The 26730-nt window shown below is 62.0% G+C and overlaps 11 protein-coding genes and 1 pseudogene across 12 annotated transcripts; 3 read left to right on the top strand and 9 right to left on the bottom strand.

The window, feature by feature from the left end:
* Positions 1 to 384: 384 nt before the first annotated feature.
* RHTO_04626 (DNA replication factor A subunit Ssb3) lies at positions 385 to 1057 on the bottom strand (the record flags this gene model as incomplete). Its single annotated transcript, XM_016418290.1, has 6 exons — positions 385 to 455; positions 531 to 553; positions 626 to 702; positions 762 to 827; positions 892 to 932; positions 1009 to 1057. 6 exons carry the CDS (start codon positions 1055 to 1057, stop codon positions 385 to 387), a joined length of 327 nt encoding a protein of 108 aa, XP_016275566.1.
* Positions 1058 to 1286: 229 nt separating this feature from the next.
* Positions 1287 to 4579, bottom strand: RHTO_04625 (Mg2+ transporter protein, CorA-like/Zinc transport protein ZntB; the record flags this gene model as incomplete). Its single annotated transcript, XM_016418289.1, has 4 exons — positions 1287 to 1669; positions 1727 to 2579; positions 2639 to 3010; positions 3074 to 4579. 4 exons carry the CDS (start codon positions 4577 to 4579, stop codon positions 1287 to 1289), a joined length of 3114 nt encoding a protein of 1037 aa, XP_016275565.1.
* Positions 4580 to 5191: 612 nt separating this feature from the next.
* RHTO_04624 (uncharacterized protein) lies at positions 5192 to 5814 on the bottom strand (the record flags this gene model as incomplete). Its single annotated transcript, XM_016418288.1, has 2 exons — positions 5192 to 5239; positions 5311 to 5814. The coding sequence occupies 2 exons, from the start codon at positions 5812 to 5814 to the stop codon at positions 5192 to 5194; spliced, it is 552 nt and encodes a 183-aa protein (XP_016275564.1).
* A 263-nt stretch (positions 5815 to 6077) lies between these two features.
* Positions 6078 to 8321, bottom strand: RHTO_04623 (MFS myo-inositol transporter; the record flags this gene model as incomplete). Its single annotated transcript, XM_016418287.1, has 8 exons — positions 6078 to 6328; positions 6387 to 6467; positions 6527 to 6629; positions 6688 to 7033; positions 7089 to 7683; positions 7742 to 7995; positions 8056 to 8065; positions 8123 to 8321. The coding sequence occupies 8 exons, from the start codon at positions 8319 to 8321 to the stop codon at positions 6078 to 6080; spliced, it is 1839 nt and encodes a 612-aa protein (XP_016275563.1).
* Positions 8322 to 8511: 190 nt separating this feature from the next.
* On the bottom strand, positions 8512 to 10349 carry RHTO_04622 (mannose-6-phosphate isomerase; the record flags this gene model as incomplete). The annotated part of the gene is made up of 9 exons (XM_016418286.1): positions 8512 to 8918; positions 8981 to 9007; positions 9064 to 9505; positions 9569 to 9582; positions 9644 to 9737; positions 9801 to 9944; positions 10008 to 10082; positions 10192 to 10218; positions 10323 to 10349. 9 exons carry the CDS (start codon positions 10347 to 10349, stop codon positions 8512 to 8514), a joined length of 1257 nt encoding a protein of 418 aa, XP_016275562.1.
* Positions 10350 to 10563: 214 nt separating this feature from the next.
* RHTO_04621 (hypothetical protein) lies at positions 10564 to 11235 on the bottom strand (annotated as a pseudogene; the record flags this gene model as incomplete). Its single annotated transcript has 3 exons — positions 10564 to 10608; positions 10752 to 10877; positions 11068 to 11235.
* Positions 11236 to 11956: 721 nt separating this feature from the next.
* Positions 11957 to 14028, bottom strand: RHTO_04620 (phosphatidylinositol glycan, class Z; the record flags this gene model as incomplete). The annotated part of the gene is made up of 7 exons (XM_016418285.1): positions 11957 to 12327; positions 12388 to 12586; positions 12642 to 12808; positions 12863 to 13221; positions 13279 to 13579; positions 13635 to 13700; positions 13761 to 14028. 7 exons carry the CDS (start codon positions 14026 to 14028, stop codon positions 11957 to 11959), a joined length of 1731 nt encoding a protein of 576 aa, XP_016275561.1.
* Positions 14029 to 14154: 126 nt separating this feature from the next.
* On the top strand, positions 14155 to 15276 carry RHTO_04619 (uncharacterized protein; the record flags this gene model as incomplete). Its single annotated transcript, XM_016418284.1, has 1 exon — positions 14155 to 15276. One exon carries the CDS (start codon positions 14155 to 14157, stop codon positions 15274 to 15276), a length of 1122 nt encoding a protein of 373 aa, XP_016275560.1.
* Positions 15277 to 15530: 254 nt separating this feature from the next.
* On the top strand, positions 15531 to 17484 carry RHTO_04618 (zeaxanthin epoxidase; the record flags this gene model as incomplete). The annotated part of the gene is made up of 10 exons (XM_016418283.1): positions 15531 to 15620; positions 15682 to 15794; positions 15857 to 15877; positions 15940 to 16177; positions 16238 to 16343; positions 16400 to 16631; positions 16689 to 16786; positions 16843 to 16939; positions 16998 to 17052; positions 17110 to 17484. 10 exons carry the CDS (start codon positions 15531 to 15533, stop codon positions 17482 to 17484), a joined length of 1425 nt encoding a protein of 474 aa, XP_016275559.1.
* A 548-nt stretch (positions 17485 to 18032) lies between these two features.
* On the top strand, positions 18033 to 18983 carry RHTO_04617 (3-hydroxyanthranilate 3,4-dioxygenase; the record flags this gene model as incomplete). The annotated part of the gene is made up of 7 exons (XM_016418282.1): positions 18033 to 18115; positions 18180 to 18235; positions 18296 to 18318; positions 18389 to 18551; positions 18607 to 18687; positions 18747 to 18856; positions 18918 to 18983. The coding sequence occupies 7 exons, from the start codon at positions 18033 to 18035 to the stop codon at positions 18981 to 18983; spliced, it is 582 nt and encodes a 193-aa protein (XP_016275558.1).
* A 79-nt stretch (positions 18984 to 19062) lies between these two features.
* Positions 19063 to 20247, bottom strand: RHTO_04616 (acetylserotonin o-methyltransferase-like protein; the record flags this gene model as incomplete). The annotated part of the gene is made up of 8 exons (XM_016418281.1): positions 19063 to 19122; positions 19182 to 19272; positions 19328 to 19395; positions 19451 to 19509; positions 19571 to 19702; positions 19760 to 19826; positions 19892 to 20052; positions 20151 to 20247. The coding sequence occupies 8 exons, from the start codon at positions 20245 to 20247 to the stop codon at positions 19063 to 19065; spliced, it is 735 nt and encodes a 244-aa protein (XP_016275557.1).
* A 250-nt stretch (positions 20248 to 20497) lies between these two features.
* Positions 20498 to 26381, bottom strand: RHTO_04615 (nucleolar 27S pre-rRNA processing, Urb2/Npa2; the record flags this gene model as incomplete). Its single annotated transcript, XM_016418280.1, has 15 exons — positions 20498 to 20626; positions 20687 to 20710; positions 20766 to 21093; positions 21146 to 21897; positions 21955 to 22100; positions 22158 to 22325; positions 22383 to 22607; positions 22665 to 22858; positions 22915 to 23085; positions 23147 to 23241; positions 23299 to 23636; positions 23688 to 23842; positions 23900 to 24108; positions 24169 to 25746; positions 25806 to 26381. 15 exons carry the CDS (start codon positions 26379 to 26381, stop codon positions 20498 to 20500), a joined length of 5088 nt encoding a protein of 1695 aa, XP_016275556.1.
* Between the last annotated feature and the right edge of the window lie 349 nt (positions 26382 to 26730).

Raw genomic sequence — 26730 nt, 5'->3', positions numbered from 1 at the left:
TGCTCACTGGCACTCGTAGTACACACCAACACGAGTCGCCCTGCTCCGCACGGTCGTCTCGCTCCGTCACAGCGACCCTCGCCAACTTTCTCCTGCTCGACTCGCTCAACCCCCTCTTTCCGCACAGTCCAGCGTCGATTATTTGCCGCCCTCCTTTGCACTCTTCGGAGCGCGTGTGGGAAGGCGGCTAACGGAGCGACGCGAGATCCCCCTCCCTCCTCCCTTCTCGTGCAATCGCAACCCTTTCCTCTGAGTGACCACCGGTACAGCAGGCGAGAGAACGGCTGATGTTACAGAGAACGCTGGTCGAGCTGTTCGGGGTTATACGGCTGAGGCGAGAGATGTACAGGTACAGCTGAGGGCGAGGCGAGTGGAGAAAACGGGCTATGCGCCGGGAGGGAAGACGTCCGGGTACTGGTGTGTCAGCTCGACGACCTTGTTGGCGACCTCCATGTCTGGCAGAAAGGGAAGCGGGAAGAGAGTCAGTACAAGCGCCATGGCGGATCCTAGAAGAAGACGCCGCGACGAACCGATGTTGTCGCCCAAGTTAAGCCTATCTCAACGAACCCAACGACTTCGAGTCAGTTTCCTGAGGCTCGGAAGCGCAGAGAAGGGGAGAACGCACGTCGAAAGCTCCTGCATGGACGTCTCGCTCTGCACCTTGCCAATCACCTCGACAAAGGTCGACGACAACACCGAGTCCTGGCGCGTTCAGACAACGTCAGCTGGTTGCCAAGGCAAATCTGGATGTAACGACGCACGTGCATGAGCTTGACGGTGACCTGTGCGCCGTCTGCCGCCTCGAGGAGAGCCTGCTCCGCGTCGAGCTGCGATTGCCGACGACACGAGGGATCAGCTGCGCTTGCGGGCGGGTTCAGAGACAGGACGTACGCTGATGACCTTGCCTATCAGGCGCACAGTCGACCCTGGCGCTGTAGCGAGCGAGAGAGCCGGGTCAGCGACTTCGCGATGAAGCGGCGGGAGAACGAGCGAGCGGCGGCGACGGACAGGATTGCGCGAGCTTGGCGCCGTTGACACGCGGTGTAGGTCGGTCCATAGCGTCCTGGCGAGCCTCTCGAGCGAGTTGAGCGAGTGGAAAGTCGGCAGAGCGTCGCACGCGTCCTCGACGCGAAGTCAAACGATGCGAAAGCCAACAATCTTTGCGTGTGCGTGTGCGACTGCGAGATGCTCCTCCAGATAGCTACAAGTGGCAACAAGAGCGCGCGGGCGACAACAAGAGGCGAGGGGACCCGAATAAAGTCTAAGCTGCGAAGCGAAGCGAGGGATTAACGCATGGGCGACCCGCGCTTCTTGCGTGCGCGGCGGCTAGAGCGGAAGATGAACCAGACGAAGGCCCAGATGAGGACAGCGACGGCGAAGACAATGACAATGACGCCGCCGAACCAGGTGTACGGGGCGGGCGTGCCGTCCGGGTTAAGGTGGTTCTCGTCGCCGTTCTGCGGGCGGTGCGGGTTGATCGAGAAGAGCGAAGTGACGATGTTGATGGGGAGGAAGGTGAGGGTCACGATGTAGAGCTTGACGAGGGCCATGTCGGTTCCTCGTTTGGCGTGCTCGAGCGAGAGGCGCAGGACGGAAAGGTATGCGGGGTGGTCGTGCGCAAGGATGGCGTCGTAGAAGACCAGGGACTGCTGCATGGCGACAATGTGGTCTGCGGTGCGATGAGGTCAGCTCTCGAGCAGGAGAAGCGAAGGGAAGCGCAGCGGACCTTGCAAGTCGCCGAGGTAGACGGCAATGTCGTGCTTGACGTCGCCCTTGAACAAGCCGAGGTTCTCCTCCATCGTTCGTTTGCGCAAGCCCCGCACGACGTCCGTCTTCGGGCCGAGCAGCCTGCTCAGGCCGACGACCAGTCTGCGCACGTCGGTGATGCGCTTAAGCATGACGGCGCGGTCAAATTTGCTGCTCGAGACGAGGCGGTGGTCTGAGACCCTCATGGCGGGCGGAACAAAGCCGGCATCGACGGGCGTCTGCCGCGACAGCGTCTGGAGCTCGATGCCTTCGTGGTCGACGAGCATGGTCGAGGCGAACTTGCGGGTCGTCTGTCGGGTCCAGCTGCGCGGCAAGATGCGAAGGAGTCCGCCTGGAAGCGGGACGATGGGGAGAAAACGAAAGACGGTCGTCGGCGCCCGCCTCGTCACAGTCGCTCGCTTGATGGACGCGACCGAGGCATCGCTTTCCAGCTTGTCCTTGTCTCCATCCGCCGGCTCCTCAACGACGATGCTGACAACGCTTTCATCGAAAATCTTGCGGCCGGCGACGACGCCGACACCGGAAAGGGCGAGTTTCGGGTTGACGCTGTGCTGGTCGCGCGGGTCGGCGAGGTAGGCGTCCACTTCGTTTGATTCGCCCTCGATGAAGTCCATCAACGGAAAGAACGCGTCGACCATCGAGTCCATGAGGCTGTAGGCGATCCAGTCTGCGCGAGAAAAAGAATGAGCGGATCGTGTTGGAGGGTGGGGAGGCTGCAAGCCCTTCCGCGACGAGAAGTTGCGCGAGATGCCGAACTGCTGGAGCTTGCCCTGGACGCGCTCAATGTGCTGGTCGATCGGCTCGAAGTGGAACTGCGAGAAAGGAGAGGTTAGCGTGATGAGAATGTTCGAGTCTCGAAAGGAGAGCGCACCGAGATGATGCCGTCGCCGAAGACGATCAGATACAAGTTGATAGCGCCGACACCGACACCCTCGACTCCCTCCTTGCCGCCAACGCCCTCGACAATGTCGACTCGTCCTCGGCGACCCGACGAAAAGCCCATCGCCGCAAGCGACGCTGCATCTGCCTTCTCAGCCGTCTCGGTGGTTCCGTCGGACTCGTCCGCGGCGGAAGTACTAGGCGATGATGTAGCCGAGACAGACGGGGAAGTGTAGCGAAAGTAGGATTCGTCGAGGGCTCGAAAAACGATGAAGTAGTAGCCGAGGCCGGCGAACGACTCCATCTTCTCGCGCGTCTCCTGGTGCAGAATATCCTCAATCGTAAGGGGATGAAGCGGGACGAGCTGCGGGTAGGTAGGAAGTCAGCCCGTCGTGCAGGAGTATGCGGGGAGGATTCGACAACGCACCTTCCGCAACTCGCGCATGTCGGCTACCGAAGGGCACATGATATCAAGCCACCACGCCGGTCCGTTCTCCAGCGCACGGTTCTTGCCTAGCCGCCGCTCCTCCGCCCGCGCAGTTCGCTGCTGGCCCCGCAATCGCTTGTTCGAAGGTCCGCCAGAAACGCCGGGAGTAACCGCCGGCATTGCTGCATCGTTCGCGTAGCCATTTCCCTGACCCTCCTCGACGTAGGCAGTCGGGTTATCGGGGAAGTAGCTCGCTTCATCGGTTGGCACCGGCTGCGTCGCTGCTCCAGCAACGCCTGCGCCGATGTCGCCCGCTAACCCGTCTTCCTGCTGACGCTCAGACCAAAACGCCTGCAGGCGTTCGAGGGCGGGCCCGAGATTGGAAGATGTCGAGAGCTCGAAGACGGGTGCGGATGGCGAGTCGCTCGGGCCAGGCGTGGCGAAGCCAGAAGCTGGGCCAGGCGTGGCAGCGGCGGGAGTGGGCATCGTAGACCCGGTCGCGCCGGAGAAGAGGTGCGCGGGGTAAGCGAGAGTCGGACGGGAGAGGATTGGCGTGAGGAGCGTGAAGTGCGGCGTTGGCGGGTCCCACTCGGAATCCGTATCCGAGTCGTCGTCGCCGGAAGACGAAGAGCCAGACGACGAGTTCCGCCAGAACCGCCACCCTGCCCAAGTCGAGCTCGAACGGGTCGACCCGGCGGTGGATGAACGGGAGGAGCCTGATGTGGTCGTGGTGGTCGTCGACGATGACGATGACGACGAGCCAGATGTGACGGATGCACCCGTCGCCATCGATGTACGCCGTGCGCGCCGCCGAACCTTCCGCAACGCATGCTTGACTTTCGACCGTGCAGAACGACTCGACTTGCCCGTCCTGCCCGACGCCACAGATTCTGCCTTTCTCCGCCGCCTCCGCCTCTTGCGAGGTGCCGGCGTATACAGCGGATGCGGAGTGCGCCTCTCGCGGTGCGGCAGACCTTCCGGGTGCGGCTCGTCGTCCTCGCGAGACGCGAATGTTGGAGAACTGGGACGCTCAGGCAGATGCGGGCGAGGCCCGACATGGTCCGCAGGTCGAGTCGATGGCGACGTCGGGTTCTGAAGGATGGGTCTGAGCGGGACGGAAGAGGGAAGAGGCGGAGAGCCGGACAGGTGAAAGTGTGTGCGAAGGGGAGGCGAGGACGCTGGAACCGTCGAAGGGTTGCTCGGCCGCTTGCGCAGGTCCGAGCGACCCAGCACAGACGCTGCAGCGGGAACCTCGAGAGCTGGGTCGGGGAGGTGCAGGTCGGGGAGGGCGAGGTCGATGAAGTCGGGTCGAGGTGGACGGGCAGCGATACCCGGCGAAGCTGCGTCGAGCCGTCCGACGCCCATGTCGCCCTCGAGACTATCGCGCACGTCCTGCTGTTCGGCCGTCTCGCGCGCATCGTCGCCCTCCCTCGTCGCTCGACGTTCCTCGCTCAGGCGCGACCCGAGAGTTGCCGCGCCCAGCTCGCCAAGCTCCATGCTGTCCATAGCCGTTTATGCCATTCAGTACGAGGCGAAAAGAGGGAGAGATCAGCGTCGCTCGCTCGTGCGTCGAGGGTGATCTGCTCGAGAAGACCAAGTTAGCGGGCCTATTCTGGCTTGGAGCGCAGGAAGAGCCGGGGGGCGCCACGGTGGATTTGTCGAGTCCAGAATCACTCAACAGACACCCGGCAGTCTCCACATAGGGCCCAAGGCGGTGGACGGACGCACCTCGACTCTGGGGAACGGCGAGTTGGAGCAGGGGACGCAGGGAGAGATGAAGGGCGAGGGGAAAGCCGGTACGGCCAAGATTGACACTGTAGCAGTCTCCAAGGCGATAGTAGGCACCGCAGCAAGCGCAGGCGGGGCGGGAAGTGAACGTCCGCTGGTGAAGAAGTTGGCGCACGTTCAACGAGGCAGACTCTCGCCTCTTGCGCTCCAGCTTCGCCTTGAGAGACTCTCGCAGAACGAGCAGTGCCTTGCAAAAGTGGCAGCGAGAGATGCGTGGCGCGAGGAAAGGTGGATGGCGGACTCTCCCTACACAGGCAGGACATGCCTTGAGGACGGTCGACGGGTAACGATGCGTAGTGTACAATGCAGGAGACACAGTGGGTGGGTCGTCTAGAATGGCAGTGCCGGCTTTGACTTCTGGCGGATCTCTGCCTGGGCCTGCAAGCGCAAGGAAGGACGGAAGTCAGCTTCTCCTCGCGGACGAGTCGCAGCGAACAGGCTGGACGCACCTTCCTGAACTCCGCCTTCCGTTGAGGCGCCTTCTCGAGCAGCTGAGCCCGCTCTGCCAGCTTCTCCTCCCGGAACCGCTCCCAAGCATGCCCCTTGAACGCCGCTCCCTTCCTGCCGGCGTACGGTCCCTTCTTCTCCAGCGCGAGTGCGGTCAAGACCTGTGTCGCTGGTATGTGAGGCGAGGCGACGATATGGCGGCGGCCTGCGGGGAGGTCTTCGGCGGAAGCGCGCTTCTTGACGGGCGAGGGAGGGAGGATGCTGGGGTCGACTCCGAGGATCTCGACGGCGCGCTGGAGGAGCTTCTGCCGCCGTGCCGAGTACTTTGGAGGTGTCCAGCCGCCGTTCTCCTTCTTGACAGGCGTGAAGATGGAGGGCTTGCCGCGGAAAGGTGTGGTGAGGAGGTCGGGCGAGTCGGCCTTGACGCCCTTGTTTTCGCGGATGACGAAGCGCCTGAGCAGCGCCTCTGCCTGCGTGATGCTCCGTGTGAGCTTGTCGGCCTGCATCGCGGTGGTGAGTGGGCGGTGGAAGCACGACCTCTCGCTCCGCCAAAACCGATGAAGATGGCCTCCCTCAGAGTCGAGCTCGAGGCTTTGCGCGGGCCAGTAAGGCTCTTTTGACAGGCTGATAAATAGGCTGGGCTGCGCCAGAAAAAGCGGCGACCACTTGAACCTTTTTCGCAGGCAGGCGAGGAGAGGCAGCGAAGCAGATGCACGCGGTGCGCAAGCTGTACGATGATACAACGACGATGCAAGCTCAGAAGGGCCGTCTAGTCAGGCTGCGTGTCCCTGCCGCCGCCTCCTGACCGCTCACCGCCTTTGCGAGACTCTTCCCTACCTTCCTGAGCAACGTCCACCGAGATCCTACGCTCTTCCTCCTCCTCTTCACTCGTCTCCTCACCCACGACATGATACGCCGCCTCGCCGTCTGTCGGACCGCTGGGCGCCGCTGCCATGCCATCGACGCCAACTTCGCGCTCGAAGAGCTCGCGGACTTCGTCGAGCGAGAGTCCCTTCGTTTCTGCAGGCAGATACTGTCAGAGGGAAGTCTGAGAGGGGCAAAGGGGAATGGAACGTACCGGGTAAGTATCGCCACGTGAAGATCCAGCCGGCGAGGGAGATGAGCGAGTAAAGCGCAAAAGTGCCGGCAGGAGTGATGGCTATGAGAAGCATCACTAAGTATACACAGACCAGCAACGAGCCGCGAGTGAGAACGCACCTGAGGCGAGATGCAGGAATGTCGAGGAGATGAGGAGGTTAGCGGACCAGTTAACCGCGGTCGCGATGCCATTGCCGACAGCGCGTTGGTCCTGGTTGAAAACCTGTGTCCGCCAAACAGTCAATTAGGGGCTAGACCTGCGGGAGGATGGTCACGCTAACCTCGCTCTGCACAACCCAAGCGCAGTTGCCGATCCCAAGAGCGTACGAGACGCAGAAGATACACATCGCAAGGATGGCGACGAAAGCCCAAGGCGACGGCCCGCTCTGCCCCGCGGCAGCTTCTTGTACGGCGTCGTCGGCTTTGAGGTGGATGAAGACGAAGGAAAAGGCGAGGAGCGACATCCCGAAGATCATGCCGATCAAGGTACGAAGGAGGAGGGCGCGGCGGCCCATGCGGTCGATGAGACGGAGTGCGACGATGGTCGAGAGGAAGTTGGAGAGGGCAACGACGATGGCGAAGGCGACGGGCTGACCGAGCCCCGACAGCTGGATGATCTTGGCCGAGCTGCGGGCGAGCGAAATCAGACTGAGGGACAGTAAAGCGCGCAGACGATGCGTACTAGTACATGAGTGTATTGAACCCCGTCGCTTGCTGGAAGAATTGAAGACCCGCTGCGACGAGCAAAGTCCGCCTGCTTACTCGATCCCGCCAGAGCCTCCCGAGCCGGCCCTCCTGGATGTCGTTGCGCACTTCCTGCAGCCACTTTTTCCACCTCGCCAGGTTGAGCGGTACTCCTCCTTCCCTCGCTTCGTCCGCGCGATCGCTCTCCTTCGCGCCCTGCACTTCCGCTTGAATGGACTCGATCCGCCGCTGAACCGCTGCATGCGAAAGAGTTGGATTGAGTTGGCGGATGGTTTTGCGAGCAGATGCGACTCGGTCGTGTCTAAGCTGGAAGCGTGGCGACTCGGGAAGAGAGAATGAGAGGAGGAGCTGGACGACGGCTGGCACGGCGCCAAAGCCGAACATCCACCTCCAGCCCTTGGTGACGGGGTAGAAGATGGCGTCGACGATGTAGGCGAGGACCTGGCCGCCCGTGATGAGGACGACGAGCGAGGCGACAATTCGTCCGCGAAACTTGGCGGGCGAGATCTCGGCGAGGTAGATGGGGAGCGTCATCGAGGACAGGCCGACGCCGATGCCGATGAGTACTCGTCCTGTGCGTGAAAATCAGTTAGCGTCAGCAGGAATGGCGCGAATAAGCACCGAACTCGCCCAGGATGACCTCCTTGTACACCTGAGCAGCTGCCTGTTCCAACGCTCCGAGCGCGAACAAGACCGCTGCCGCCACAATGACCGGCTTGCGTCCCCAGAAGTCGGCTGCGCGACTCGCGAAGAGCGATCCAGCGAGCGCCCCGTACAAAGCGGAAGTAACGATGCCGGTCTCTTCGCCAAGCGTGAGTGCGCGGCCGCCTAGATCGGTTCCTATCGCTACTAGCGCGCCAGAGACGACTCCGGTGTCGAATCCACTGAGTGTGCGAGGGAGTTAGGCGAACATGTGGGGGTTCGGGGAAGAGAAAGAGACCAACAAGAGGAGTCCTGTGCGATAGCAGGGTCAGCGGACCCTTGTGGGATGTGAAGAGAGGTACCACGCACCTCCCAAGCCCGCTACACCCGCGATCCGGATGAGCGCCGGCGTCAATCTCCCTTCCGACTCCTCGTCCACATCCTCGAGCCCGTCCTCCTCGTCGGCGGTCTCGCCGGGCGGAGCAGACCAAGAGAGCGAGTGAGCAGCTTGTTGCGGCGACAGCGAGTCAGAAGCGGAGCTGCGCGGCGATGCGAGCGTAATCACCATGCGATTGGCATGAGGAAGAAGAGGGAGGAGGCTCAGACAGCCAGGACGGCCTTTGCGGCTCGACCTTACACGCACGCTATCGGGGCAACCACTCTCCCAGCCAGACGGAAGAGACAATGCACGAGTGTCCTTTGCATGGCTCGGGGAAGCCTTGCTTCTATAGTCGCGACTGGCGCGCCTGGTCCGGGAGTCACGCCTCAACGAACGCACGGTACGCAATGACCCTGCCGCCCTTGGCCTCGATACTGATCTCCTCGCCCGCGCCGACAAAGAAGACCTGGCCCTCGCGCTTGATTGCCTCGTCGCCCTTGCTCCACCTGAGCCGGGCCGTCTCGGCGCCACCGTCGAGCTGGGTAAAGATGAGGATGCTGGGGCCCTCGACGGCGTCGAACTTCTCGGTCTCGCCGTCCTTGAGCTCGGTGAGGAGCACCGAGAACTCGTCGATGGGCGGGTCGTAGAGGGTGGTGTGCTTTGTCGAGCGGAAGCCGACGGGGTTCATGATTTGCTCCGAGGGAGGCGACGAGGTGTAGGTGAGCATCGAGGTGAGTGTGGGGACATCGCGGAGCTTGGGGGTGAGACCAGCGCGGACGACGTTGTCTGCGAGACAAAGGGAGTCAGCTCGACTGGCTCACGCCTTCTACAATCACCTCTCAGCGCACCAGACGTCGCCATGCACTCCATGATGTCTGCGAAGCAAATTGTCAGTGTGCACAGTTGGCAAGAAAGGAGGATTGCCACTGACCGCCATCGAGGTATGCGTGAGGCTCGTTAGCCTTGAGGAAGACCGCCTCTCCCGGCTTGAGCCTGACGATGTTGAGTACAAACGTGCAGAAGATGCCGACATCGCCCGGGAAATCCGAGTTGAGCGTTTTGATCAACTCGCTCTCCTCCTTGTCGAGGCCAGAGTCGCCCTTCTCGACGCGCTTGACAAGCTTCTCGACCTGCTCCTGGACAAGCTTGTCCTCCGCCTTCATGAGAGGCGTGAAGATCTCCTTCAAGCCAGCCTTCTTGTCCTCCTCGGAGGGCGACGATGACGAGCCGAACTTGGACTTGAAAGACGAGGCGACGGACTCGCCGACGACAGCGGCGAACTCGGGAACGGAGTCGAGGAAGGAGGCAATCTCGGAGGGAGGACGGAAGCCGCAGAAGCCGGAAAAGTCGGTCAGCGCAACAGCCATTTCGGGCTGGAGGGAGCGAGGCAAGGCGTCAGTAAAATTCTCTCGGAGCAGCGTGGCCGTATGGCGGACCTTGTGGTTCGGGTCTGCACGGGTTCTTCGGTCAGCGACGTAGAACGCGATCACTGACGGCGGGCAACAGCTCACCCTTGTAGATGTCGGGCTTCTCAGAGTGCAGCTTCTGGGCGAGCTGCTTGTCGGGGTGCGCCTGGATCGACAACGCCTTGCGAATAGCAAGGACCTGCAAGAAGCTCAATTAGTCCCGGGAACCGCGTACACGGCCCGGCAGCAGACTCGAGCGCACCTTGAAGAGGAACGGCAAGTCGTCGCCAAACTTCTTGACGACCTTGTCGCCGAGCAGCTCCGGCCGGGACTTGAGGTACTTCTTCAAGTCCTGTCCGGTCGCCATGAGCGTCGAGGGGCACGACGGGTGCGTGCCCATCCAAAGCTGCGGCGAGGGAGGCGAAGGTTAGCATGGCAAGCGCGACCGATCGATTCCAAGCGAGCGCACCTCCGCATAAGGCTTGTTCTCGTCGTACTCGAAGTTGGGGAGGCCCTTGGCGAAGTGTGAGCACTTGGATCCATCCTGCGCAGTGGGTTGAGCGAGTTGACAGCGAGGACGAGCGAGGTCAGCTCTCTCGCGCCTCGAACGCGTGCGCTCAACATCTGGGATGGTGCAACTGGTGTGTACGCACCTTGCCGAGCTTGCCCCAGTCGTAGCTCTGCGCGCCGCAGACCTGTAGAGCCGCGTCGATGCGAGATGCGAGGCGGTCAGTCTCGCGCGCTCGACAACGTCGCCAGCAGCCGTGCAAGCAGTGCAGCGCACAATTTCAAAGACAGGTGACTCGGACATGGCAGCAGCAGGGAGAACGAGCGAGCGCGAGTGTGTGTCACGAGCAAACTCGCTGATGCTGTCCGCGATCTCGTCGAGCAGCCTGCATACAGCCAGGGTGGATCCCGGATAGCGCGTTTGTAGGGTACTCTTTGTGCATTGCGATTCATGGACAAGATGCTATACATGCATGGGCGACGGCGAGTCGAGGAGGGCCGGTGTCAAGTAAAGGCCATTAGGACGACTTCTTCTTGAGGAGCTCCTCGTCCTCCTTCTGCAGCTGTGTGTCGCAAATGCGAGGGAGCGACGGAGGAGACGCAGCAGAGAGGGGAAGCCGAGCGGGCAGAGAGGAAGCGGGGAGAGAAGAGAGAGTCGTCAGGTTCGCTGCGCCTGCGTCCAAAGACTCAAAGGGTCACGACGCACCTCAGCGTCGATCTGTGCACCCCGAGAGGGCTTGTTGCCGTGCGCCTCGGCCGCGCCGACACCGCTGTAGCCAGTCGAGTCCTCCTTCTGGTCCTCAGCCTTCTCCTTTGCCTTGGCAGCAGCGAGCTGTCGGTGCGAATCGAGGACGGAGCAGGTCGCGGGAGAGGGGCAAAACGAGTGGAGCAATGGAGGGATTTGGAAAGGACGGAGAGGAACGCGAGGAAAGGGAAGCGTCAATACGACGGACTCAAGCAGGGACGGCGACACTCTCCGCCTGCACTGCCTGTCGCCGAGGGAGGGACCGTTGACAACGCACGTTGTTGGCAATGCTGCGCTCGTCCTTCGAGTCGGCCAAGTCGTGCGCGTTCTCCTTGCCCTCCTCGTAGCGGGGAGCGTCGCTAGTCGGCTGCGGGCCCTTCTGGGGCTTCTGCTCGCCGAGGTCGCCAGCACCGCCGTGAGCCTCAGCCTGAGTCTTGGTGGACACTGCACGGATAGCGCGAGGGTGAGGGGGGAGCGGAGGAAGGGGCCGGCGAGGATGGGCGCGGAGGAAGCAGTGGTGAGCACGATGCGCTTCGTTGGAGGAGCAGAGCACGCGCAACTCACTGTTGCTAGTTTGTGAGTGTGTAGGGTGGTCTGCGGGTCACACGAGCGAGTGTGAGTGACGGTGGACCCCCTTGGAGGACAAGGAAGCCATGGCGAGAGCAAGGACGGAGAGCCGAGGTCCTGGACGCACTGTAGGTGGAGTGAGTGGATGCGAAGAGACGCTGAAGGTGTGTGGAAGAGAACAAGAGAGCTTACGAAGCGAGAGAAGCGAGCGGACGGCCTCGATGCGAGCGGAGAGGAGGCGACGTCATTCCAGCCGACCCAAAGGCGATAATTTTCAGGCAATGCGCTCGCTCGATTACCATCATGAAGGGGCCAGGCATCTGTGCGCAGGTAGTCGAGCGGGAGGGAGAAGCGTTTCGTGGAGAGGACGACCGCAAGTTGGGGACTTCGCGAGTAGAACAGCATCTGCTGCAGCTCTGAGCTGCCTATGAGAGTCAGGCAGGACGTGGATGTAGTCGGGGTTCAAGACGCAGCCGGCGAGGAGCGCAGAGGAAGCGAAGCGAGCCGTTCGGAAACTTGCGAAGGTCGCTTTCGCCACGTTGTCCTCTCCCACGCGCCCGTCGATACATCTCGCGAGCATCTTGCACCTTTTGCTGCTGCTACGCACCCAATGGAGGGGTCACCCGCCGCCGCACAACCCACACGCCAACTCCAGCAGTACGCCAAGTCGCGTGCCGCAACTCCCCCAGCCTGTCCATATCGACGTGCACGCCAAACGTCCGCTCCTCTCCGTCATTGTCGACCAGCGGGGGCTCGAGACAGAAGTCGTCAGGCTTGGCGGATGCCGGGCGGACGGAACAGAGGAGGTCGAGCGAGTGGACGGTGTAGGCTGGCGCGACGAGGAGTGCGGTGTGGGAGGCTTCGGTGAAGCTGTTCTGCTGCTGAGTCTTGTCGAGCAGGGTCGAGACGAATATGTCGAACGACGCGCCGGCCAGGTCGGCCACCCTGACTGCCGGGACGATTGAACCCCCTCCGAGAGGAGCCAGCGCGTCAGTCAAGATAAGCGTGCTATCAAATGGATGGTGCGCACCATCGACTATAGGCAAGAGGAGGTGTCGCGGCGGCATGAATGTTCGCCAGAAGACGATGTCGACCACTTTCGACGCGCCAAGTGCGGTCGACGGATCGCCCAGCTGGCCGTTCAAGGCAAACAAGGCTGGCAAAAGACCTCCTTGGTGCAGGTAGCCGAAGAGAATGGTGAAGATTGTCGAGTGGACGAGCCAAAGCGCCTAGATCGTGGACGTGAGCTTGATGCAGAAGCGGAATTCGGGGAAGAGCACTCACCCAGAATGCTTTGCGCCACTTGCGCGCCCGCTTAGTGCCCGAGCGGAAGAGCGACGAAAACGGTGCGAGGAGCGCGAGCGGAAAGATGAGCGGGACGAGGAAGCGAGGTTCTTGGTGCGGCTGGAGCGAGAGGAGGAATGTCGGAACGAGAAAGGAGGCGAGGTAGACTGCGAGCTTCCGACCTCAGTATAGTTCAGCGCGATAGGGTCTTGACAACTCACGTATCATGCGGCGTCGGTCCTCTGGCTTCGAATCCGTGTCTTTCGCCCGTCGCGAATCCGTATCTTTCGCCCGTGGCAAACTCGCGGCGGCAGTCGGAACAACCGCCAGGGCGGCGCCAAAAAGCATCGGCCAATTGACTAGGACATGCATGTAACGAGGATGCAGGCCGTGCTCGGCGAGATTTGCGGCGGAGAGGTTATACCGCAGAAGGTTGAGCGGGGTGAGGATCAGGCGGGAGAGCGGGGCAGACTCGGTCCGAGAGAAGTAGACGGTGTCGGTGATTGCGCATGCGAGCGACGCGATGGCGAAGGAGAGCACGATGGGAATGCTTCGTTTCGCCAGCCGGAGAAGCGGGGATCTGCGAGAGAGAGCTGGTAAGACTTACGCGCCTTGCGAGGCGGTGAGTCGTACGCACTGCGGTGAGCGCGAAGGCTGAGAAGCAAGTCGCTGAGCGACATCCAGAATCAGCGGCGCAGCGAATGCAACGAAGGTGATGCGAGTGAAGACGCCAAGTGCGAGGACGACGCCGAATGCGATGAGGCGAGATGGACGAACCCGCTGCGTGCCTCGAGGGGCGAGGTAAAACGCTGCAGCGAGAAGGAGCGTCTCCAGCGAGTTGGAGAAGGGGCGGAGAAGGAAGGTGAAGAGGACGGGCGAACTGGCGAACATGAGAAAGGGGATTGGGGAGCCTTTGGATGTCGAACAGAGGAGGTAGTCTGCGAGGGATAGGACGTCAGCCGTGTTGATGAAGCCCTGAGCATCCTAAATCGCCTATGAAGAACGAGAACAGCAGCATGGCCAGTCTTTGAGCGAGAAAGAGGGCGTAGCCAGTGGGCTCTGCGCAAATGGCAACGTTAGTGCCAGCAGCCGCGCAAGTCCGCCATCGAATCGACTGACTGTCGCCCATCGCCAGCTTCGAGAGCGCGAACGTCCAGCCTGTCGAGCCCAAGACTGGAACGATGCTTCGACACGGATTCGGGCCCTCCCATTCCCATGTTCGTAGCAGCCTGCCGTCCAGCCGGCTGTACTCAAACACCGTGCTGGCCGCGATCTCAGGGTTTTGGAAGTGCTCGTCGGGGTGGATCGCGGATGTCGAGGTGAAAGCGATGAGGATTCGAAGGAGAGCGAGCACGCCGTATAGGCGCGCGTAGCGGCGGAGGGTCATCGGGGCGGACAGTCGCAGCTCATCGGCGTCCTTCGCAGGCCAGTCCAGCACGGTTGAGCGGGTGAGCGCGGTGCGGTTGTCGCCAGAAAGTTGAGCGAGCGGGTTCGCCTCTCCCACTCGACAACAATGCTCACAGATCTTCCTAGAGACGTGCTCGAGCGCATTCTCAGCTTCGTACAATACGCTAGCCCGCCAGCCCAATTCGCCCGCCTCGCCCTCGCCACGCCTTCCCTCCACACCCTCGTTGACCAACTCCTCGTCCGCAACCTCGTCTTCTCGACGTCCGGCAGCGTGCAGGCATTCTTAGCGAGGGTAGAGGCTGGATCAAACGCAGCGAGCGACACGCGAACACTGGTGTTGCGGAAGAGCGATGTCGAGGCGCAGTCGGGTCGAGGGACGAGGAGACGACGAGGCGAAGCGAACGAGTCCTGTTCTGAGGAGGACCTTCTGCGGCTGTGCTTGGCCTGCGTCGGGCTGGAGGAGCTCCGTCTCGAGGGACCGGCATTCACGACACTGAAACGGCGCCAACTTGGCTTCGCCTCGAACCTTTCCTCCCTTCGCGTTCTCTCCATCGCAGGCAGCCGCGCAGGCTTCAACTTGCACGCCATCGGACAGATCCTTCAGGACTTGCCGCAGCTTGAGGAGCTGGACCTCAAGCGGATCCAGGCTTCCCCAGCGGCCTTGAAGGCGCCGCCTCGTCCACTTTGCCGCCTGAGGCGCTTCGCGCTGCACTCTTCGCCCGCCGTATCGCCGCAGCAGCTCGAGTGGCTGCTCGGGGCTTCTATCCAAGCCGACTCGCTGCGACATCTCGACTTCGACATCGCCGAGATTCCACCATCTCGTCTCGGCGGCTTGCGATGGGCAGCGACGCCCGTTCGGTCCTTGCACTTGACTTCAAGCAACATGCGTGCTGTCGAGAAGCTGGCTCAGCATTTCCCTACCCTGTCGAGCTTCGCCTTCACGACCTCCGGCCATCCCGACGCTTTCATCCTGCTGTCGAGCTGCGGGACGAGCGCCACCTTCGAAGAGCTCGTCGACCGGTCCGACAGCAGATGCGGCTTGCCACCGCTGGAGCTAGCGAGCGCCCTGCTGTACTTGCGGCGACAGGGGCAGCTGGCGTCTCTCCGGCGCGTCGTCCTCCCTTCCCACCGGCAATTCGACCAAGCCTTTTCGGTTCTCGTCGAGGTCTGCGCGTCTCTCGGCATGAGCTGCGACACCATGCCCGTTGCAGCATCCACGTCCGACTGAAGCGCTGGGTCTGACCCATCCTTCTTCCGACCTCGTCCGGAACGTCTCCTCGGCCAGCGCGAGACCGGTTCCGACGCCGCGCGCCCGCTCCACCGTGACCCAGCCATGCTAAGCTCTCGAAGGTCGTTCCGGCGACTCCCCGCCAGCCAACGTCGCCCCACATCCCCACCGCCGCCTCGTCGGCTCGCATCAACTTTCGGCGACTCGCTCCTTCTCCTTCTTCCTCATCCTCCTGCGACCAGCACACGCCAGCAATGTCGGCCATCTCCCAGTCTCGCGGCGCTCCCGACCCCTCGCTCACCGACGAACCGCGTCCTCTGCCTGGCGCCCCCTCCGGCATCAAGGTGCACTTCGTCTCCTGGGCGCGTACCAAGCCCTTTACTGACTTCTTGACGACGTATACAGGTCATCATCGTCGGTGCTGGCATCGGCGGTCTCGCCTGCGCCATCGAAAGTCGCCTCGAAGGCCACGAGGTCATCCTCTTCGAGCAGACGAAGGAGTTCAAGCCGCTCGGCGAGTGAGTCCTTGAGACTCGGCTTCGGACCATCAGACTTACTGACGCTCATCGTGTGCTCGCAGCAATATCGGTCTCTTCCCCAAGTGAGTCTCGCTCGCATTCGAACCACCTCGAATCTTGCTGACTCGTACTTTTCCACTCGCAGCTCTGGCCGGTTCGTCAAGCGCTGGGGCATCCATTACGAGCTCTCCAAGTCCTGTGCCTACCCCGACGGTCTCCGCTGGTACCGCTACGATGGCCAGTTCATCACACACCAGCGGCAGCAGAAGAAGGGCGAGGACATGGGCGACGCCAACCCGTTCAAGGACGCCCCGCTGTACGACACGACTCGCTACGACTTGCACCAGCTGCTCATCAAGAGGGCGAAGGAGCTTGGCGTCCAGGTCAGCCCGTCCTGCCCTTCTCAGTCGGCTTATAACCGGACACTGACGCGCTCTCTGCAGATCCTGATGAACAGCCGAGTCGCGAAATACGTCGAGGAGACCGACTTTGCGGGCGTTGAGGTCGATGGCAAGCTGTACAAGGGCGATGTGGTTCTCGGAGCTGATGGTGAGTCCACTCAGTACAATTTTTTGCGACTTCCGGCTGACGTTCCTCCCGATCAGGCGTCAAGTCGAAGGCTCGCGAGCTCGTCCTCGGTGTCTACGACGCTCCTCGACCAAGCGGTTACGCCATCTTCCGCACCTCGTACTCGGCCGACCGCATCCGCGCCAACCCCATCTGCGCCCACCTCGCGCCCGTCGACGAAGACGCACGGAGTATCTGGATCGGCCCCGATGCGCACTTCATCATCGGCACGACGAAAAGTGGGAAGGAGATGCACTGGCTGCTCACCCAGTCTGTCGCGTTCGTCGTTCCACCTTCGAACTCAATGCTGACTCGCTATGCCGACAGCTTGGACAAGGCGGACGTCGAAGAGTCGTGGATGTACCCTGGCAAGGTCGAGGACGCGCTGGAATATGTCAAGGACTGGGATCCGGTTGTCAAGGCTGGTGCGTTCATCTCGCTTTGCTGATCGACACTTGCGCTAACGCATTGCCCTTCGCAGTCATGGAGACCACGCCGGAGGGCGCGTTGGTCGACTGGAAGCTCGTCTTCCGCGACCCACTTCCTCGCTGGGTCTCCGAAGGCGGGCGAACTTGCGTGTGAGCCCTTCCTGTCCACGTCGAATTCGCGCGACATACACTTACGCCTCTCTTGCAGTCTTGGCGACGCAGCGCACCCGTTCCTTCCGACTTCGCAGCAAGGCGCCAGCCAGGTCCGTTCCCTCGCGCCGAGCACCTCGCGAGTATTCAGCTAACCTCGTCTGCTACAGGCCGTCGAGGATGGCGTCACCATCGCGCATGCGCTTTCCATCGCCAAGAAGAAGGGCCTGCCCTTGAACGTCGCGCTCAAGGTCTACCAGACGCTGAGGTACGAGCGGGTCAAGCGAGCGCAGCAGCTCGGCGTCGATAACCGCAACAGGATGCACAAGGTCGACTACACGAAGCCCATCGATCCCGAGGCTGTCCAGCTGCAGTTTGCGCTGTGGCTCTGGCAGCACGACGCAATCCAGCATTGTCACGACAACTTCGACTCGGCTCTCGTCGCGCCGATGGTCGACCAGCTCACCTCAGCGTCGCCCCCGGTCGCACAGGCGGACAAGCTTGCCATTGAGCAGCCTGTTGTGGCCGCAGTCGCTGCCGCGTAGACTCGTAGACCGTCCTTTCCTGTTTCCTGCTGTTGTGCAAGACTTCCTCCCTTGTTTCGACTCTTCTGCACGCTTCGCAGGCTTCGTCGCGGAAAGTCACGTCTTGCTCGCTGCTCCAGGCGCACAGTCTGAACGTTACGAGAGTTTGTATGCCTGCCTGTGGAGATCGAGGAATAGCCAACTTCGCCCTTGTCGACTATCAGCTCACTCGCTCGGGCTCGTTCTGCTTCTGCCCCAGCCAGGCAATCACTGTGAGCTTTCTTCTTGCTGTCGCACAGGCTGCACGTCCTTCAGGAGACTCCGCGTTGCTCTTGACTTCGCTCGGAGATGAAGGAAGTCGAGGACGACGGGCCTGCAGGCATGGGCGGACACGTTAGGAGGGCTCGATGGGCTTTTATCGCAGATGCGTCCAGTCGGCGGGCGATTGGTCCGCGATGGAGCTCGTTGGAGGCCGTACAATTCTTCGGGTGCAGGACGCGCTCTTCACGCTTCAAAAGGCCGTCGTTCGCCCGCTTGACAGTGCTGACGGACGTCAATCCCGACTACAGATGCTCGCGCCGCCGCTGAACATCCCCAAGTGGCTGAAGGAGAACGGTCACCTCCTCCAGCCGCCTGTGAACAATAAATGCATGTCCGTCCCGCTTCCTTTGCTGAACTCAGCTGCTCCTGCTAACTCCCAGAGTTTGCTTCCGCAGCTATGACGGCGGCGACTTCACGGTGATGCTGGTCGGCGGGCCTAACTCGAGGAACGGTGCGCACACCTGCTTCTCGCTCTTTTCCCCGCGACTCCTGACCTTTCACTCTCGCACAGACTATCACCTGAATGAGACAGAGGTGCGCTTGCTGCTGTTCTGTTGGACTAGAAGACTCGCGCCGCAGAGTTGACCTCCGTTCGTTCCGGCAGGAATGGTTCTACCAGCTCAAGGGCGCCATGACGCTCAAGGTCATTGACAACGCAAAGGTCGGCGAGCGGGTCAAAACGAAAGAGGGTTTGGAGGCGGTCGCCGTAACGGGAGGCGAGTTCCGCGAAATCACGATTGACGAGGGCGAGATGTTCTTGCTTCCGGGTTAGTCGTTCCTCCCGCATGCCGGCCGTGCTTCACTGACATATTTCCTGTGCAGGGAACACGCCTCACAACCCCTGCCGATACGCCGACACTGTGGGAATCGTGATTGAGCGAGTAAGACCTGGAACTGCTGTCGGTGCGTCGTCGCGCCCTCTCGACCGTAAGGAGCATTATTTACGTTGAGACACTCGACAGACCGGCTGCGATGGTACTGCCAGAACCCAGAGCATGCTTCGCCAACCATCATTCGCGAGGTCTCGTTCCACTGCTCAGATCTCGGCACGCAGCTCAAGCCGCTCATCAACGTGCGTGCTCGTCCCCCTCTGCGCCTGGCTGGTGTGCTCAATTTGCGTATCCCGCTCGCAGGAATGGATGACCAAGGCTGAGCTGAGGGTTTGTCCCGAGTGCGGGAAGGAGGCGGAGGCGAAGTGATCTGGTTCCGCAGTAGTTGTGCATTGCTTCTCAGAGTAGTACAAGTCGTCTACAATACGTTCGCACCTTGCTCTCCCGTCTAGTCCAGCTCGAGCAGAGTCCCCTCCTCAGTCAGCTGGCTGAGCCATTCGATGAACGCCTGCGAGTGGCGGGCAGTCAGCGCCTCGCCCCCCCTCAGATCGCGCCAAGGTGACGCACCTGTCCAGGGAAGCCGACGACGTTGTTGTAATCGCCCTCGACGCGCTTGACCAGCAAGCCGCCCTGCCCTTGAACCGCAAATCCGCCCGCCCTGTTGATCGTCCAGAGTCAGCGCCTCGTCAGGATGGGTGAAGGAGTGCTCGTACCTGTCTAGCCCTTCGCCACACTCCACATACGCCTGCAGCAGCTCGGATGAACAATCTGCGAAAACGACCTGCGAATGCGAGTCAGCTGCGAGAATGGCGGGTTGGCTGGAAACGCTCACGGACGTTTGTCGCGACCACCAATGACGCGCAGGAGTAGCCAGGCGTAGCGATCTGAGGCTGGACTGCGGAGAGTGAGCGGGGGATGAGCGAGAACAGCGAGAGAGAGTTGCGAGAGCGACGTACCTATCGTCACGCCCGTCACGACCTGCACCTTTGCGCCCTGGTAGCTCTCGAGCATGTTGAGCTGGTCGGCTTTATTCCGCGGCTTCTCGAGAATCGTAGGATCGGGGCCGGGAAGAATCACGACGGTGTCGGCTGCGAGAGAGACAATCTCAGCAAGCAGATTCCGCTCGAGCCCTTCCTTCTGCTTACCGCCAATGACGAGATCAGGAGGGTCCTCTGGGTCATCCCGTACGAGCTGCTGGTACACCTCTACGGCCTGTTCAAGAAGCGCGAGAGGTCAGCAGAGCGGTTCCGCGCTCTCCGATCGGGTCACGCCCGCACTTTGGCTGACCCTGTCGCCACAGCGTACTGGGCAGGATCGTCAAACTCCGCATGGGAGAGGGTTTCGGGGAAGGTGGACGGGACGATGCGAGGGTTCAAGCCAAAGGTGCGAAGGATCTCATTGCGGCGCGGCGAGGCGCTGGCGAGGACGATGTGCTTTCCTGCGAGGTGTCGTTCGGTCAGTCACGCCTCACCGCGCTGTCGTCGTCTCCCTCCTCCTCCTCATCAGGCTGGAGGCGGTGCAGGCGAATGAACACACCTTTGAGCTTGTTGAAGACGGGCAGACGTAGCGCAGTGGGCAAAACAGGGTCTTCTCGCTCCTGCGGATTCAGCGGAGCCTTCTCAGACGAAGCCATAGCGAGCGAGAGTGAACAGTCGAGTGCGAAGGGGTCGTCGAGCAGAAATTGACGGGTTGTAGCCTCCTTTTCGAGCGTATAGAGTCTGAAAGTACAACGATACACTTTATTGCGTCGTTCTGCGAGCCAAGTGTACCGAAGGAACGCCCACAGTCCTCATGCTTCCTCGCCGCCTGACCACTCGCTCGACTCCCTCCGCCGTCCTGACCGCTTCCACCTGTCCCGCCTGCGCTTCTTCCTTATCGCAGCGTCATCTTGACCGTCTTCTTCGCTCTGTGCCAGGCGAGTGTCGTCCTGCGACGTCGTATTCGCCCTTCTCGGAGGCGGATCTTCGTCGGCGAACAGGATGTAGATCGCAAACATCACGCCTGGTAGCCATCTGCGCATTGTACTCGTCAGCGTAACGATCGATGGAGCATAGCGAGGGGAGCAGTTGGACCCGAAGAGAGTGAGTTCTAGCGAGCTGTGGAAGTGGCTGTCAGCGAGACGAGAGGCGAGTGAAGGGGATGTAGACGCACAGCCAAAAGTCCAAATGGACGCCCCTCTTGCGCTTGACGATAACAGGCGGGGCGAAGCAGCACAGCAAGACGTCCCGGGTGTCGTCGCTGAGCCAGCTCGCGCTCATGCGAAGCGTGAAGGCCGGTGCAGCGTTGTCGAGAGGGGTGGAAGGACGCCTCGAGCATGCAATAGCCAGTCGTGAGTGCAGCAGATGAGCGAGTTGAGGGGCGAAGGAGCGAACGAGGAGGCGTGAGTGATCCGGCAAGGTCCGCGGACGGTCGCAAGCTCCTGTCGGCGGAAAGCTGAGCCACAATCTGGTGAGATGTTCTTGTCGCCACCGAAGCGATGCTGCAACGTTGCGATATTCCAGATCGTCGAAAGGCGCCCTCAACCCTTGTACCGCTCCTTCTCCCAGCTCTTCCACAAGTTCCGCAAGACTCCACGCTCAGCCTCCTCGTCCTCGCTCAGCAGACCCTTCATCAGCGCCTCGCGCTCCCACTTGCCCATCGCATCGAGGATTTCGGACCATCCACCCTGCAACTCGGCGCGAAGAGCCGAAGGGATCGGGCAGGTCGGATGGACGCAGGCGCGCAGGTAATCGAGGAGAAGGAACGGCGCGTGCTTCGAAAGAGGGGCGGCGAGAGAGGTGTTGGCCGAAGCGTCGACCGCTTGGCCTGTCGAGATGGCCGACTTGCGCTTCGAGGCGGTCGTGGTCGTTGTCTTGGCCGTGAGCGAGCCGAGTAGTCGTCCTACTGCTCGTGCTTCATTCCGCCCGATTGCGTCGCGACCTCCTTCCCAGATCCAGGCGGGGAAAGTCGCTTTGGCTTCACGCTCGGCACGGTGACCGACGACGACCGATGCGGTCTCGTCCTCGCCTTCGAGCACCGAGCCGAGGGTCCCAGCTCCGGCACGCCTGAGAGTCGAGAGGAAAGCGGAGAGGACCGAGATGAGGGAGGGGAACAGGGTGACGAGGTGGTCCTTGCGGTGTCGGACGATGTGGCCGACCGACGTCGCGAGGGTGAGGAAGACCTCCGAGACGGTCGAAGCGGGCGACGACCGTTCCCCGGTGCTTGGCGACTTTGGTGACGGTCGCAGAATGAGCGAGGCGAGCGAGAGCACTGAACTAGTGTTCAGGCGAGAAAGGAGGAGAGGCTGTGGCAAGTCGAAGTCAGCTCAAGGTCTGCGCTGCGCATGCTAGGAGGTACTCACCCGCTCGCCACAGATGCTCTCAACGAAGGAAGCGACTGGAAGGAACAGCTCGAGGCTGCCGCTCCCGTCGACAGTCTTGCGCTCGACAAGTAGGAGCAGCTGTCGCAGGATGTCGGACAACGAGCTGGCCGCGACTCGGCTTGAGCCTGTGCAGTGGGGCGTCAGATGCGAAGACGAACGTCGGCGGTGATCTGCGCACGCACCTTCGGGACCGGCAAGGAGAAGTATCTTGGCGACCTGCATCGTGTGCTCGAAGGATGGGCCCGCGTCGGTCGCAAGAGCCTCGGCCACAGCTTGCAGAGCAGCAGAGTACTCTTCGACGGTCGTGGAGGCAGTCGCTGCGGCGCATTCAGCATCGAGGTCGGCAGCATCTGCGAATTGAGGGAATCAGCGAGCGGGTTCCGCACACATGACGCTGGGGGACGTACCGGCATCGTCGACAGTTTGGCGCAGTACGAGGTGGCAAGCGAGAAGCATCTCGAAAGGCCGCGTGTCGACCTTGCCAGGTGAGGCGGATGAGCGCAAGACCTCGGCATGCAGGGCAAGGAGGCGAAGGGTGGCCGTGACGATGCGCAGAGGCGGTCGCTCAGCAGACGCCGACGCAGCGAGTGACACGACGGATGCAGCCGCAGCGTGAACGAACTCGGTCGCGACTGGAGAGAGGTTCGGTAAGTAGGCCGAAGGCTGAACAAGCCAGGACGGCAACTCACTTTCGGTCCGTTCTTCACCGTTCCTCAGCCAATGCTGCGCAGCCCAGAGCGAGCGGTACGCCACGAGGAGGCCCGCCAGGCTCGTCGCGCTCTTCTGACCGAAGACAGACGAGGCGGCCGGGAGGGACTCGTCGAGCTGCCGCTTGGCTTGGTCGACGAGGCGGACGATGCTGTTGCGCAGCTCTGCGGGCAGGCTACAGAAGGCGCGTTAGTCGAGCGAAGGCATCAGAACAGGTCCAGTCCCGCTTACGTTGTTGCGTCCGGGATGGCGGTCACAAGGGAGTCGAGCAGAGCGAAGAACGCCTCCTCCCTCGGTCCAGCAGCGGAAGTGGTTGCGCCCACCGAGAGGCCACCGAACGAGTCCAGGATGGACTGGAGCTCGCCCGAGTGCTGGTTCTGCTTGAGGGTAGCGAGGGCAGGCCTGCGTCGCGAGTTCGCTTGTCAGCGGCAGTGCATGCTTGAACAACTGAAGAGGGACGCACTCGACGACTAATGTCCGGTAGAAGACGAGAGTCTCATCGAGTGCGGCGGGAAGCGTTGCGTGGAGGAGACGCTGCGTGACGTCCGACGAGATGTTCTGTGACGAGAAGCTGGGTGAGCGACAATGAAGGGCTGGTGTAGACACACAATTTACCGCTTGCACGCCCAAGGAAGCAACGAACGACCGCAGGACGTGCTGCGCCCGCTCCTTCGCCTCGACGAGAACCGCCACTTCGCCCGACGTCACCCACAAGTCCAGCGCAAGTGCACAATCGGCCAGTTGACGTCGGGTTTCCTTGTTGAGATACTCGACGGGAATGCAGGTCGAGATGGCAGCGAAGACGTCGACGGTTTCGAGGAGAGTTGCCTGTGCGAGAGATCGCAGGGCTTTCGACGCCTTATCGGTTGGCGTAGCCATGGCGGCGAGCACCGCCGTCGGGGATGACAGCGAGGGGAGCGAGACGAGATCGCGGAGGGCAGGCAGAAGGCAAGCTGCGGAGCAAACGAGTTAGCGGGACAACGTCGCCCTTCTCGCACACTCACCTTGCACGCGCGGTAGTTCCCAGAAGTCGGCCCGTCGAAGCAGTCGTGCCGTTATTGCGCTCAAAGACCATTCTGAGCCGGCTGGACTCGTGCGGCGAAGAGAGGAGAGGGTGATCGAGGCGACTTGGCGAAGCTGGTCCTCCGAGGCGACATTGCTGTTTGAGACAGCTTCGTCAGCGCTACTCGTCGGGACCAACCGAGAGGAGACGCACTTGATCAACGGCAGCCACCTGCGCGACAACAGCTCCCATGTCGCAATGCCGGCTTCTGCAGCTCGCAAACCCCTCAAACGGCCTGACCACGACGTTTCTTCGGACGCGGCTTGGTCCTCAACGCGACTCAAGACGGCTTGAACGATGCCGGCAGCCTCTGCGTCGTCGAGGTCGGTGCGTAGCTCGAGCTGCTGCAAAAGTACCTTGGTCTGTGCAGGAGAAGCGTCAGCATGAACACGCAGGAGGCCTCCAAGAACCTCAGTACGCACCGAGACGACAGCCGCTTCGGGGACGCCCTTCTCGACAACCTCGCGCAGCAACTCCCGCCGCTTCGCCCGCAACTCCCACCACCGCGACGTCTCCTCCGCGCCTTCCGCCATCGAAAGCAGCCCTTCGCTCGATAGGCGTGAGACAGCCGTGTATAGCAGCTGGAAAAGCTCGACACCGAGCCTCGTCGCCGGGTCCACCTGTCCTGCGTCGACCGCGAGAGCTGCGCCCGACTTCCGCCGACTGCTCTTCTTCGCCTTCTTCCGTGGTGTCTCGGACTCCTCGTCGACCTCTTCGGCAGCCGAGCTGGCGAGACTAGCCTTCGCAAAGTCTTTGAGATGCGAGTCGATGACCTCGTCGACGAAGACTCGCAGCGGCTCGACGAGGACGGAAAGCGACGAGACGGGAGCGTGGCGGATGAGAACGTCGGCGACTCGGAGGCGAGAGGCGGCGGGAAGAACCGAAGAGGGCGGGGCGGAGGAAAGCTTGCGCTTCTTTGCTGGGCTGGGCGCGTCCGTCGCATCCGCCGCTTCGGTCGTCGCGCTTGGTTGGAGTGCATCGAGCACTGGGTCGACGAGGGTCTGCCACGCTGCACGGACGGCGTTTGGTCCACCTACGATGCCGGCGACGGCCGTACCGAGCTGGCTGAGGAAGGTGTGCGAGGTGAGGACGCTGTCGTTCGAGGTCGACGAAGCTGCGGAGGCGAGGGCGTCCGCGATGCGAGTGAGGAGTGTCGGCAGAGTGACGGAGCGGGAGTGGTGCTCGATGAGGTGACGGAGGAAGGCGTCGAGCTCGGGAGTCGGAAGAGTGGAGAGGTCGGGCGTGCCAGCGAGAACGGCGAGGATGCGAGGAAGAGCGGGCTCGAGGACGTCGTGGTCAAGGTTAGAAATCGTCCTAAGAATGGTGAAGGTCGCCTCACGGTTTGCAGAGTTGACGCTGCCTTCCAGTCGCGAGACGGCGCCCGAAACGATGTCTGGAAGGACCTTGTCCCAGCTCTCCCCCGCCTGACCCGGCCTGTGCAAGTCGTTCTGCTCGACAACCGCGAGCGAGCCCGCAAGTGCCGCCGACTTGACCTCCTCGAGTCCTACCTCGTCCGTCTCCATCGCATTTGCCTCCTTCGGCCACGAGAGGTAGTCGATGACTCCGCGAATCCAGCGTCCTGCCATCTCGCGGCGCTTCGTCAGTCCGAGAACTTCGCGAGCGCTCTTCTGCGCGCTCGGCGTTGCGAAAGTCGCCTTGGCGGGGAGAGGGAAGAGCGTCTCGGCGTGAGTGGCGACCGCAGAAAAGTAGATCTGGGTGAGTGAGGGGATAGCATCGTAGGCTGCTGCCGTGCCGGTGGAAGGGAGGGAGGCGAGAGCGGCGAGGAGTTCAGAGTCGGCGGTCGAGGGTGCGGGTTGGGAAGAGGTTGATGCGCCGCCCGCCGTGTACGAGTCGCGCGCGAGACCGCGTCGCAGGTTCTCGAGGTTGAAGATGGCGAGCTGGAGAGTCTGCAGGAGGGAGGTTCGAAGCGGCGAGGTCGGTGAGAGGCGAGAGAGAAGCGGGAGGAGCGTCGGGAGGAGGCTGAGGGTGTGGCTCGGGATCTGCGCGGGTGCTTGTAAGTTAGCAATTCATTTGGAGCGCTCAAGTGAACGCAGCGCACCTTCTTCCCGCCCTTTCCAGCCTCGAGAGCGACCGAACGGAACGGCTTGAGCCAGTTGACCGCGAGTTCCGTCCAGACCTCCCGCTCGTCGACCGTTCCGGCCCCCTCTTCCCTCGAGAATACCCGCAAGCTCGCCTCGAGCAGCTTCTCGTAGGCGTCGAGCGAGGCATCCGCCGTCGCCTTCCGCAATGCGTTCGCCGCCAACCTCGACCACACCGAGGCCGCGCTTCTCAGTAGCTGGACGTCCGACGCCGCCTGAGAGTACTGCGTGACGAATGCGACAAAGATGGGCAGGGTAGACGCCGCTACGGGCGAAGTCGAGAGGGTCGCTTCCGTCGTCCGCGCGGCCAACTCCCACAAATCTGCGTCCAGTATCGCCGCCGTGCCCGCAACCGACGCCTGCTGCCTCGTAGCCCTCAGCAGCGCATCGACCGCCCAGTCCCTGACCGTCGCCGCGAGCGAGACGTTGCCTGGCTGTGCGTCGAGTGCGGACGAGGCGGAGGCGACCTTGTCTGCGAGCGGTGTCGTCGGCGACCGCAGCGCGTACAGCAGGGCGTGCTCCGCGAGCAGGGCCATCCCGCCGCGGTTCTAGCTCGTTTCAGAGGCGGAGATGGGAGTTTCGACGAGGCGATGCAAGGCCCAAGCTGGTGCGTCCGGCTGGCGGGGGTTGGCGGTGTGGTTCGGCTGTGTTGCTGGAGTTGACTTCGAGCTGGAAGCAAGTCTGACGACCTCTTGCAAGCGAGAAGAGGGAGACGAAGCGACGACGCGAAGCGAGAGGATTTGTGCTCGTCCAGAGGGAGACGACGTCGTTTTCCCGCTCCCGGCGTCCCAGTTGGCAAGCGAAGACGACAGGCGGGAGCAGCAACAGCAACGGTACGGCGGCAAAAAGCTGAGCCAGCCCGAAAGCCAGCTCAGCGGTCCGAAT

This window comes from Rhodotorula toruloides (assembly GCF_000320785.1).
Source record: "Rhodotorula toruloides NP11 unplaced genomic scaffold Scaffold3, whole genome shotgun sequence".
Taxonomy (NCBI): domain Eukaryota; kingdom Fungi; phylum Basidiomycota; class Microbotryomycetes; order Sporidiobolales; family Sporidiobolaceae; genus Rhodotorula; species Rhodotorula toruloides.
This window is presented reverse-complemented; position numbering and strand designations above follow the sequence as displayed.